Source organism: Gossypium hirsutum, chromosome A08 (genome assembly GCF_007990345.1).
Source record: "Gossypium hirsutum isolate 1008001.06 chromosome A08, Gossypium_hirsutum_v2.1, whole genome shotgun sequence".
Lineage (NCBI taxonomy): Eukaryota > Viridiplantae > Streptophyta > Magnoliopsida > Malvales > Malvaceae > Gossypium > Gossypium hirsutum.
In genome coordinates, this window is record NC_053431.1 from 499,631 (window position 1) to 512,815 (window position 13,185).

Genomic DNA, 13,185 nt, shown 5'->3' on the forward strand with positions numbered 1-13,185 from the left:
AACCATCTCAAAATCTAGTGGAAAGGGGGAGATGCAACGAAAGAAAAGAGAACTACTTCACACAATGTGTAAAACAAGATCCAATAGAACTTCACATGAGCAAAAACAAAGGCATAAACATCTCAAAATCGAACCATTTGTATAAATATGAATCACATAAGAGTGCAAATCAGCAAATAGAATTCGTCATTCGTTCATTCCTAGCTACATAAGCACCAACAAAACATAATCACCAAGGAAACAAATTTTATCCATCAATCATCTTTTCTTAAAACCATATTTTTTACGTTCATAGAATAAGTCGGTTTTAGCACTCCCTAGATTAACGATTTTCGGACAACCATCTCGATCTTTCTCTTGTTGTGTACACTCTTTACAATAATATGCATCAGATATTCCTACACCACACAGATAACACACCTACCTTGGAACGAACCATAGTTGCATTCATCGCAAACCTGCAACAGCGTGCAAGGACGAACGTAGGAGTCGCAAATTACGCATTTGCCATCACATTTCTCACATAGTCGTCCTATTGCAATACCTGGCTGCTTCCTGCACATGATCAAATCAGGGTGGTGCTTGGCCATCACTCAGTAACTGAAACAACAATGGAAAAGATTATAATTAAGATAAATTCAAAAACTCAACATCATAGAAATCATAAAAATCAATACAGAGTTCTTATTTTGCTACTATCACTACACACATTTCTCATTTGCTTCATGGAATTCGATAATTAAACCAAAGATAACACTGATTATAGCATAACTGAATCATATGAAAAGAACCCATCACGTCAACAATTCTTTCTTTCAGAAACAAACATAAGAAAAGAGGGAAAAAAAAAAGAGCCCTTAATTTAGAAACAGGAACACGTTGTAAAATTACAAACTTGGGACCAAAAATTATTAGCTGAAATGGGGAATCCGAGGAGAATGAATCAACAAAGAAAAAAGAAGAAGGAAGAGTGGCAATGCTGACCTAAATTGAAGCCCAAATCCGAGATGTAGAAAGCGCTGGTTATAGATTCATAGAAGAAGAGGTTTAATCGAAATATTATCATCCATTCATTGCTTACTCTAATTCATCCATTACAATGGTTAAATTATACTCAAGTCAGTAAACTATTAGTAAGTTTACGTTTGGGTCACTCATCTTCAGAAAAAATACAAAATGGTCACTGAACTATTCCAAAGTTTTCATTTAAGTAACTAGCATGTTAAAATAGCTGATATCGACCTTCTCTTTTCGCACCGCTTGCACCAATCGAGAGCTTTCTTTTTATTTTCTTCTAAGTTCAGTTCTTTACAACAGAATAACTTTGAACGTCACGAATCTATAAATCAAAATCTAAATTGCTTTTTTTTTCGATCTTCAATACTGATATGTTCTTCTACTTGTCGATGGATACTTATCTATCATACTGGTCATCAAATCATCACTTCGAGCTTTCTATAAGAATTTTTGAAAAAAATAATAATAACTCAACAATTTAAATAAAAACTTTCGAATAGTTCAATGATCATTTTGTAACTTTTTAAAGTTGAGTGACTAAAATGTAAATTTATTAATAGTTTAGTGACCTTAAGTATAGTTTACCTTAATCCACTTACATTATTATTTCAGTGAATTACATCCAATTCTAGGTTTTGGTCACTAAACTTTAAAAAGTTACCAAAAAGGTCCTTGTACTATTCAAAAATTTTAAATTAATGTACTATTTAAAAGTTTTTAAAGTCATTGAGTTTGGGGTTGTTTTAGTTTGAGTTATTTGAAGCTCGGATCATTTTAAGTTCATGTTATTCAAGTTTGGATTGTTGACTTTTCAATGGTCAAATCAAATTGAATTAGAATCATGTTTGGCTTGATTGAATTAAAGGTAAAAGCACCATAGAAACTCTTGCATTAGGAGTTGGATTACATTTTGTTCTCTTTACTAAAAAAAAAATCAAATTAGTCCATGTATATTTAATTAAAGAGCAAATGGGTCATATATACAATTACATTAAATTAAAGAATTTGGTTAGTTATAATTTTTATGTTTTTTTATAAATTTAAAATTTTAATTCTAACCAAACATTAGTTGTTAAATTCCTTAAGTTAAATTTTAGTGTTTTCAAAATTTCATACAACAAATATATTATTAGATGTGTAATATCATGTCAACTTGTTATTTCTATATAATTCTCATCGAAAAATCACATTATTTTAATTAATAGATTCAACAACGATTGTTTAAGTCAAGACTGAAATTTCAAAAATTGAAAAGCATAAGGATTAAAAATAATCCAATTGGAGAACACAAATTAAACCTATAACTTATCAGGTCAGTATCTGAATTTGATCTAATAGATTTAACTGATATGATCATTTGGGTCATAATTAAAATCTCAAATTTCGGAAAAAAAAAACTAAAATTAAGTACATTAAAATTCATGAATTAAATCAATCTACATATTTAATACAAAGATTAATAATAATAATAATAATAACTAAGCATTTAGCTTGAAATTATCAGGGGAAAGCCTAAATCCCAAGGTCTCTATTTCCTTTTGAGCTTGTGCTTGAAAAGATTTGTAAGTAAAAGGCTTCTACTTTGGACTTTGAAGTGTACAATCAAATTGTGGAAACACAAAATAATTTATTGTGATTCGGTCCTCTTGTTTCTTTACCTTTACTCTATGCTTCGCACTTGTGTATAAATCGTTGCTTATGGTCTGATCAATGCAAAATTTTCTCATCAAATCTCAAAGGAAATGTGATAATTTTGATTCGAACTTGAAAATTGGATTCAATTAATTTAAATCTAAATATGATTCGATTCGATTTGATCATAAAATGTTAACAATATGAACAATATCGGCAAATGGATTCCAATTCAAATTGACTCAAAATCAAAACAACATGAACCTAAACTCAAATCTAAATGACTTGAACTCAAAATTATCCCAACAAAATATGACTCAAAAATTTCGAAACTAAAGTCTCATCCAAATTAATCCAACCAAAAATCTAACATGACCTGTCCAGTAACAATAAAAGTTCAAAAATCAAATCGTGATATAAGTGTATATAAGATCATATAACATCTAAATGAAACACTTGCTATTTGAAAACTCTTTATCTTTTGCATTTGAATTCATCAAAGTAATTAAAAGAAATCTATGAGAAAAAAAATTTGAACCTGTATCATATCTCCAAGGTTGACGATGAGGGAATCGGCTATGGGTTTAACAAGGATCCATTTGTTTTCTTTGAAAACTTCTAGTCCTCCGAGTTGGTCTTGGTTCAATATCGAAAGAACTGTGCTATCTGTATGAACTCCGACTCCCCATGCTTGGTTACCTTTAGGGATCCGTGGATACCGATGAACACGTATAAATCCAGTCGATTCCGACAAATAAGATTTCGATAGTCTCGAATCAAGACCAAGATTTTTCGCCATGGATTCGTATATAGTTCTAGCAAGCCTAGCTTGGTGCCTTCCATATTCATCCATTAAACTCCTAACCCGACCATAAAAATGAATGAATAAACCATAAATTTTATACATCTTTAATGAATCAGATAATAACAGTTTACCTGAAAGAGTCAAGTAATGGATCTTCGAATCTGGATTCCGAGAGCCCAACTAGAGGAAAATTAATGACTTCGACCCAACTAATAGTCTTCGGACTTCGAAGGGCCGCCCCAGATATGGTTCGAGCTGTGGTGCCCCAAAAATAAGACAAAGGGCTGCTTAAAATGGCTTGTTTATGCTCAAACGAAAGGGAGAAAAGGTTCTTAGCTTGGTCCTGGATTTGGGTCATTAACTTCGAAGGGATCCCATGGTTTACCAAACGAAATAAACCCCAATCCTTACAAGCTTCCTCAAGCTTGTCCAAACTAAGACATTGAAGGTCTATGATAGGGATAAGATCTAAATCTTCAAGATCTTGGATGGGTTCATCAATGTCTATGATTTGGGTTTGGTGGCTTTGTTGGTTAAACAGTGGAGGATATGATTCATTGTTCATTTTCTAACATTTGTGTTTCTTCTTTGTACGGTCTATTGGCAGATATATATATATATATATTATATTATAATCATTCTTCTATGACTTAAACTAAAGGTTTAATTATAGTTTTAGTCCAATTGAGTTTTAGTCATTGTTATAGTAATATTTTGGAGAATATAGGTTTGAACTTCGAATACCTTTTAAGTCTTCATATTTTCATCCTATTAATAGGGATTCATATTTTCATACTATTAATAGGGATGTAGCTAAAATGGAGCAGGCACGGGCCTTGGCCTTGTTGTTGGCTAGATAGAAAAATTTTCTTTTAGGCCCTCTCATAAAATATATATTAATAATATTATTAATTGATTTTTTTTCATTTTAATATTATATATGTTCTATGTGTTATTATTATTAATTAGTTTCGAACAAAATTTTCATTATTTATTGTATGCTACTTTTTAACACACCTTTATTTTTGAAACACATGATTTTTACACGCATACGCGTGCCATAGAATTTTTAGTAGTTTAATTATAGTTTTAGGTTGATTGAGTTTTTATCATTTCTATAGTAATATTTCAAAGGATATATGAGTTCGAGCACCTTTAAACACATAATATTTTTCACTTTAAGATTGAGTCATCTTTGTATTTTTGTACTATTAGTACTATTAGCCATTATAAATAAAATGATGATTTAAAAAAATAATTCTAAAATATGAAATTTTATTGTTTATGAAATTTTAATTTAAATGAATTTTACGTGACATGATGAAACAATCAGTGTTTTTTGAACCGGACCAATTGATGGGACCAAAAATTGGTCGAAGAGTGATTTTAAATCGATTAAATTAAGAACCGATAAAAAACTGGTTGAACTAAATTTGATTGAACTTTTAATTAAAACAGTTGAATCGACTAAACTGATGGACCAATAACTTGACCGATTCAACCACATTCTAATTTAAAACCACATTCTAATTTAAAAAATATTAATATATATTATTGGGTTATAAAATTCTAATTTCTATCCCCAAAAGCATATATTGAAAATTGAAGCTGTCATAAGTAATGCATAATTTAATTGAAAGCACATGTTAGAAAAGGATCAAATAATGTACGGACAACACAAGTGAGAGACTGCGTATAAAAAAGTATATAAAACACAGGTAAAAATTCATAAATTCGGAATTTACTCCCCTAATTTTATTTTTAAAATTTTAAATTTTAAATACTTTTAAAATTACATAAAAATAATAAAAAATACAAAAAAAATCTCGAAAATTATTTTAAGAAATAATATTCTTCCCCACTTGTTTTGTCCGTCCATTAATTGTCCCTTTCTTAACATGTGCTTTGGATTCAATTAGGCACTACTTATTGAGCATAGAAATTAGACTTTAATAAACAAATCATAGATGTCCTTTTCTTAACATATATATCATTTGCAGTTCTTTCATCACCTCAAATTTATTTAAATTAAAATTTTAATAAATAATAAATTTAAGTATTTAGATTGTTAGGTTATTTATTTTAAAAAAGTCGTGCTAGTAAACTTTAAGCGACAATTTGACAATCGGTATGGGGATTAGTACCACCGACGAGTAAAAAAAACATACTTTAAATCTAAGTCGATTTGATGGTCAGTGTCGGAGATCGAAGAGAAAAATTGTTTGGACTTTGGGTCAGAGACTCGTGACGTTCAAATTTGTTTCATGAAAGAAAAATTGAACTGTAAAAAACTTTTTGAAGTTGAGTGATCAAAATGTAAACCTATTAATAGTTTAGTGACATTGAGTGTAGATTACTATAATAAATTTTTATATATCCACCAAATATTTAAAATTATTTTTAAAAATTCGTCTTTTTTAAAGGCATTCGAACCTATATCCTCTGCAATATTCATATAGCAATGACTAAAACTCAATCACCCTAAAACTATAATTTAACCTTTAGTTTAAGTCAGTAGAATAATTATATATAGTTGCCAATAAACCATACAAAGAAGAAACATAAATGTTTGAAAATGAACAATGAATCATAATCCTCCTCTGTTTAACCAACAAAGCAACCAAACCCAAATCATAGACATTGATGAACCCATCCAAGATCTTGAAGATTTAGATCTTATCCCTATCATAGACCTCAATGTATTAATTGGGACAAGCTTGACGAAGCTTGTAAGAATTGGGGTTTATTTCGTTTGATCAACCATGGGATCCCCTCAAAGCTAATGACCCAAATCCCGGACCAAGCTAGGAACCTTTTCTCCCTTTCGTTTTGAGCATAAACAAGCCATATTAAGCAGACCTTTGTCTTATTTTTGGGGCACCACGTTTTGAGCCATATCCAGGGTGGCCCTTCGAAGTCCAAATACTATCAATTGGGTCGAAATAATTAATTTTCCTCTCATTGGGCTTTTGGAATTCAAGTTCGAAGATCCATTACTTCGCTCTTTCACATAAACTGTTATCATCTGATTCATTGACAATGTATAAAATTTACGATTTATTCATTCATTTTTGTGGTTGAGCTAGGAGTTTCATTGATGAACATGGAAGGCACCAAGCTAGGCTTGCTAGAACCATGTACGAATCCATGGCGAAAAACCATAGTCTCGATTCGAGACTATCGGAATCTTTTTTGTCGGAATTGACCAGATTTATACGTGTTCATCAGTACCCACAAATCCCTAAAGGTAACCAAGCTTGGGAAGTTGGAGTTCGTACAGATAGCACGGTTCTTTCTATATTGAACCAAGAGCAACTCGGAGGACTACAAGTTTTCAAAGATAACAAATGGATCCCTGTTAAACCCATGGCTGATTCCCTCATCATCAACCTTGGAGATATGATGCAGGTCCTAATTTTTTTCTCAATACCTAAATTTTGTTGTTTTATTTTTATACATAAACTATAATTTTCATCTCATTTTACTCCAAAAATTACTACATCCAATAAAAATGTGCCATGTGTTATGTTCTTATTGGTAATGTTTTTTCTTTTGAGGGTAAATAGAAACCAATGATAGCTTTTAAGTGACAAAAAAAATCTTTAAATACCAAAGTGAAAAAATAAATATAGTTCAGGGGTTAAACCATGATGTTATTTTTTTGTTTGTATCATTTTGGTTTTTTCTTTTTGGGGGATAATTTTGGGTTTAAGTCAGTTGAGATTCGAAAATTTTCAAGTTGAGTATATGCATGGGTGGCAACAGGGCCTTGACCCCCTAAAATTAGAAACTTAAAATTTGACTTTTTAAAATTTATAAAGTTTTAAATTAGTATTTCGTAAAATTATACTTTGACCTCTAAAATGATAAATTTTTTATATAATCTTTTTTAGTTCAAATAATTTCGAGTTCAGGTTCATGTCGTTTTGGTTTTGGGTCAATTTGAATTAGAGTCCATTTGACTTTAAGCTGATCTTGTTAATGTTGTTGGCATTTTATAATCAAATCGGATCAAATCATATTTAAATTCAAATCAATTGAGTCTAGTTTTTAAGTTCGGATCAAAATTAACACGTTTCTTTTGAGATTTGATGAGAAAATTTTGCATTGATCAGGCCATAACCAATAATTTATACACAAGTGTAAAGCATAGAATAAATGTGAAGCAAGTGGACCGAATCTCAAAATTTTGTTTTGTGTTTCCGCAATTTGATTCTACCATTCAAAGTTCTAAGTACAAGCCTTGACTTACAAATCTTTTCAAGCACAAGCTGAAAAGGAACTAGAGACCTTGGGCTTTAGGTTGGTCTTGATAATTTCAAGCTAAATGCTTAGGGTTTTTTTTTTGTTAGTCTTTGTATTAAATATGTATATTGATTTAATTCATGAATTTTAATGTACTTATTTTTTTTTTTTGAAATTTGATATTTTAATCATGACCCAAATGATCATATCATTTAAATCTATTAGATTATATGATTCTGTCTTTGGGATATTTCAAGTTTAGATTCATGTTGTTTTGGTTTTGAGTCAATTTGAGTTAGAATCCATTTGATTTTTGGCCTATCTTGTACATATTGTTGACGTTTTATGATCAAATCGAATCAAGTTCTATTTAGATTTAAATTAATTGAGTCCAATTTTCAAGTTCGAATCAAAATTAACACATTTCCTTTGAGATTTGATGAGAAAATTTTACATTAATCAGGCCATAAACAACTATTTATACACAAGTGCGAAAGCACAGAGTAAGGGTGAAGAAGCAAGAGGACCGAATCTCAATAAATTATTTTGTGTTTCCACAATTTGATTGTACCATTCAAAGTTCAAAGTACAATCCTTTTACTTACAAATCTTTTGAAGCACAAGCTCAAAAGGAAATAGAGACCTTGGGATTCAAGGTTGGCCTTGATAATTTCAAGCTAAATGCATAGAGTTTTTATTTTTGGTTATTTGTGTTTTGTGTAAGTTATGAATTTAATCCATGAATTTTAATTTAGTTGATTTTATTTTTCATATTTTTAAAATTTTTAATTTTTAATTTTTAATTCTAATCTAAATGATAGCAATTAAATTAGTTAGATCAAATTTTGATATTGGTCTCGTAAGTTATGGATTTAATTTCTCTTCTCTAATTGGATTTTAAAATTTCAATCTCAACTCAAACAATAATCATTAAATCCATGAATTAAAATAACATTATTTTTTTGCGAGTACAATTATGTGAAAATAACAAGATGACATGACATGACATTACATATGTGATAATATGCTTATTGTATAAGTTTTGAAAATAGTAGAAATTAGTTTAACAAATTTAATAGCTATAGTTGGTTAGGATAGAAATTTTAAATTAAAAAATATAAAAATTAAAAACAACCAAATTGAAGTATGAAAATTAAATTTGCAACTTACATATATCAAAGGGACTACTAGCATGATTTGACTTTTTTTCTTACATTTTAACGTGCAAATTTATTAATAATTTATTGAGAACATCAAAAAATATGTTGACAGATATAATAATTAGATTTTTTTTCTTCAATTTTATAATTTGAGATAAATCTCAAAACTATATATGAACTTAAAGCATTTAACGTCATTTTTAAGTGGGTGGTAGTGTCACGGGGCAAGATCTTTCGCCTCGTGGTCCTTGCGGCCTTAGACGATCCGTTTGTCCAAACTCGCCTAAGTCAGTCTTTTAGTCAAGCGAGGATTCTTTAAGAACTCCTCCAAGGTACTAATTTGTAGAGCGGAAGCGATTAATGTCAAAAGAAACATACAAAGGACAACAGAAAGAGCGCACACAAGGTGTTTGAGTAAATGCTCTCAATATTCTCTTATTCACAAAGAATAATGAAACAATGAATATAGTGAGTGCAAATGAGGGGAAGCTCTCTATTTATAGTTGAGCTCCCCTAAAACCGACAGTCAAGATACATTTACATTGACGGACGAGATTAACTATATCCCTTGATTTTAGGGATTTACAAGATATACCATATCAAATCTAATCTAATATTTACAAGATAAGATTCTATCAATCTTCTCATATTAGTTGCCAAAATAGCCTAAGTTGCCATATCTTCATTATCGGACAAATCAGGCTTCTCCAAGAGGTTATCGAATCGGCCAATTCTTGTGGGCCAAATGATCCCAATCTACACAATAAACCTCCATCGAATGCATTTGGTGCGATGATCAAAGGCTTTAAATTGGCCCGTGACATTAGTACTTATATTATTGAAGATATAAATATGTGTAATACATATATATTTAAATAATTTTAAAAAATTTGTTGATATATTTAGAGAATCTAATCTTGATTTGGTGTAGGTTATGCTCTAAGAACTTGGATTTAATGGAATTATACTCAATTTTAGTATTCAAACTAACACTATTATCTGTGTAATATTATTAGTTTTTTGTTATTTTCACACTAATAACATATTGAGTCGAAATATTCATAAATTTGTATAAATATATCAAATTGTTAATTAAAAAAACAAATTACTGTTTTCAACATTATCAACACTACAATTTATTATTACTAATTGAAAAAACAACTTATTGTTACTAATATAAACATGAGAGTTTTCTTTAATTTCCATTCTTTATATTCTTCAGAAGAGAAAATTCTATGAAAAGCATTCAGCCTTTGCACAATTCTTTCCCTTACATCCCATCCTGTCAATACCCCACAACCGACGGTAGAAGCTATGGGTGACGCACCACCAACGTATCTTCCTTACGTAAACAACACGCTCGAAGTTTGTTTTCCGGGCGAGGTAAACTCAGCGGGTATATGGGAAAACCTGTCGTATCCCTCCGTGTTCCTCTCCTATCCATTGCCGCGTCTCGAGTTACAAATCTTATTGACATTTTTGTGTAGTCATTTCATTTATCTTATCGTCAAGCCACTTGGAATTACATTCTTTGCCACTCAAATGCTTGTAAGTAATCGTCTCTTTTGATAAATTTGTGTTCGGAATGCATGCTTTCATCGGAATTGGATTATTATTATTATTTTTTAACATGTAGGCCGGTTTGTTGTTGGGGCATACAGTATTGGGAAAACTAGACACAGTCAACGAATTGTTGTTTTCTCAGCGATCAGGCATTGAAATCATTGATACCACGGGGCTTTTCGGTTTCGTCATGTTTATGTTCTTAATGGGAGTGAAAATGGATTTGAGGGTAGCGTTTAGGTCGACGAAGAGAGCCGCGGTGATAGGTTTTATATCCATTTTAGCACCTATAACCGTCGGTTTAATCATTTTCGAGGCCTTCAAAAAGCCTGAACAAAGCAAGGAGGTAAACTTGGAACGTTTACTCGGAACAACCATTGAATCGTTGACATCTTTTTCTGTCATCGCTTGCCTCCTCAGCGAACTCAATATCCTAAACTCCGAGCTCGGACGATTGGCTCTATCAGCGTCGGCCATCGCAGACGTGGGCACCTTGGTCCTCGTCTTTATCTTTTCGTCCATGGCAAAATGGGCCATTGCACCATCAGTAGCCGCAGTTAACACGGCAGGATCCATTGCTTTTGTGGTTATCCTCTTCTTCGTGTGCCGTCCGGTGATGTTTTGGGTAATAAAGACGACACCCGACGGAAAACCGATTAAGGAAGTGTACATTATGTTCATAGTAATGATGGCTATAGGGTCTAGTATATTCACTCATTTCTTCAGCGATTCACCATTAATCGGTGCTTTCGTCTTTGGCTTAGCCGTTCCCGACGGTCCGCCATTAGGTTCTGCCTTGGTAGACAAGCTTGAATGCTTTGTCAATGGTGTTTTTCTCGCAGTCTTCACAACCACATCAACAATGCGAGTCGATGTGAAATCGATGATGGAGAATCGATCTACATTCCTATTTAGTATCATTTTTGTTTGTGTAACGTTCCTTGCAAAAGTTATATCATGTTTTATAGCCACATTTTGGAGCTTAATGCCCTTAAAGGACTCATTGGCATTTGCTTTAATCATGAGCAGCAAAGGGATTGTGGAATTATCATATTTTTGCAGTTTCATAGATAATAAGGTACAGATCGAAAACTCGGTTGAGTTCGAATCTCCATCGTTTCGTAAATTAAACACTGAATGTACTTTTTCATTTGCAGATTATGTCCACAGCAACTTTTAGTGTCTTGGTACTCGGTATCCTTGTAAATTCAACTATAGTCCCAGTCTTGGTGAAGTTGCTTTACGACCCGGATTCGAGAAGATATGCAGGGTATGAAAAACGAACCTTAATGCACTTAAAACCCGATTCCGAGATTCGGGTTCTTGCATGCACTCATAGATCCGAAAACGTCTCCACCCTCATCGAGTTGCTTGACCTTACATGTCCTACGAAGGAGAGTCCTCAAGTTGTTTTTGCCCTTCATATTGTTGAACTAAAAGGACGTGATTCTCCTGTGTTTATAGCTCACCAAAAGAATGAAAACAGTGCCCTAAGTTCTTTAGAAAACATCTTTGCTTACAATCAATACGAACAGAACAATTGGGATTCCGTTACAGTTTATGCTTTCACGGCAATCTCGCCGCCTAAGCTCATGCACGAAGATATCTGTACTATGGCACTCAACAAGCAAACGTCTTTTATAATCCTTCCCTTCCATAGGAAATTCTCCACTGACGGATCAGTCGAAGACGAAAACAGTATGATGCGGAACGTGAATTGTAGTGTCCTGGACCGAGCACCGTGCTCGGTAGGGATCCTCATTGACCGCGGGGTAGACGATAGGGGAAAGAAGACATTGAAGACATCATCAAGGATGCCAACCTGCTCAATCGGGATGCTTTTCATAGGCGGGAAAGACGATCGGGAGGCTTTAACGTTAGCCAAAAGGATGGCACGTGACCCTCAAGTGAATCTGACCGTAATCCGTCTTATTGCTGATCATCATTATTCCGGGAATATCATGGACTGGGACGGCATACTCGATTCCGAGGTTTTGAAAGATGTTAAGCAAAAAAATGAAGTTGGTAACAGTTGCAACATAATGTATGCGGAGGAAGTTTCCAACGACGGGCCACAAGCCGCGGGGGTCATTAGATCGATCGTGAACAACTACGATTTGATCATCGTTGGTAGGCGATACAAGGTGGAATCGGTACAAACGATGGGTTTAGCGGAATGGTGTGAATTCCCTGAATTAGGGGTGGTCGGAGATCTACTTGCATCAGCGGATTTAGATAGCAGTGTATCTGTATTAATTGTGCAACAACAATATTATGTAGAGCTAGGTAAAGCTAGGTAGACATTAATTAAATATGTATAATCCATCGCATCAATTCACAAATTAAAAAAAAAATTCATCACACAACTATTATTTTTATTTTAAATTGATCTCCAAACTTCTAAATATTCTAATTACATCTCTAAACTATCGATGTTATATCAATTAGGTCATTCTATTATTAAAACTATTAACTCAATCATTAAATGATAGATCAAATCTTATGTAGTATAATTTAAAATAAAAATTTTAAGGAAAAGTTAAATTTACCACGTAAATTTTAAAAGTTAAAACTAAAATAATGTAAAAATGAAAAACAAGAGAGAGAGAGAGAGTGACAGATGCCTCAAAACTAAGATTTTTACAACATTCATTTTCTTTGAACTTTGCATTTTAAACTACGCCATATGAGATCTAAAGTCGCATTTAATTGTTAAATTATCGAATTTAGTAATAAAATGACCTTTTTAATATAATCTCAATA

General features: G+C 32.2%; 2 protein-coding genes and 1 pseudogene across 2 annotated transcripts; 1 reads left to right on the forward strand and 2 right to left on the reverse strand.

Annotated features, from left to right (window-relative positions):
* Positions 1 to 120: 120 nt before the first annotated feature.
* Positions 121 to 1,092, reverse strand: LOC107931861 (PHD finger-like domain-containing protein 5A; annotated as a pseudogene).
* Positions 1,093 to 2,473: 1,381 nt separating this feature from the next.
* On the reverse strand, positions 2,474 to 4,028 carry LOC107931860 (gibberellin 2-beta-dioxygenase 6). Its single transcript, XM_016863817.2, has 3 exons — positions 3,586 to 4,028; positions 3,188 to 3,509; positions 2,474 to 2,720 (listed from the first exon to the last, which is right to left on the reverse strand). Exons 1-3 carry the CDS (start codon positions 4,017 to 4,019, stop codon positions 2,595 to 2,597), a joined length of 882 nt encoding a protein of 293 aa, XP_016719306.1. The 5' UTR covers positions 4,020 to 4,028; the 3' UTR covers positions 2,474 to 2,594.
* A 2,573-nt stretch (positions 4,029 to 6,601) lies between these two features.
* LOC107931877 (cation/H(+) antiporter 4) lies at positions 6,602 to 12,722 on the forward strand. The gene is made up of 3 exons (XM_016863836.1): positions 6,602 to 6,862; positions 10,496 to 11,500; positions 11,580 to 12,722. The coding sequence occupies exons 1-3, from the start codon at positions 6,602 to 6,604 to the stop codon at positions 12,720 to 12,722; spliced, it is 2,409 nt and encodes an 802-aa protein (XP_016719325.1).
* The last annotated feature ends 463 nt before the right edge of the window (positions 12,723 to 13,185 follow it).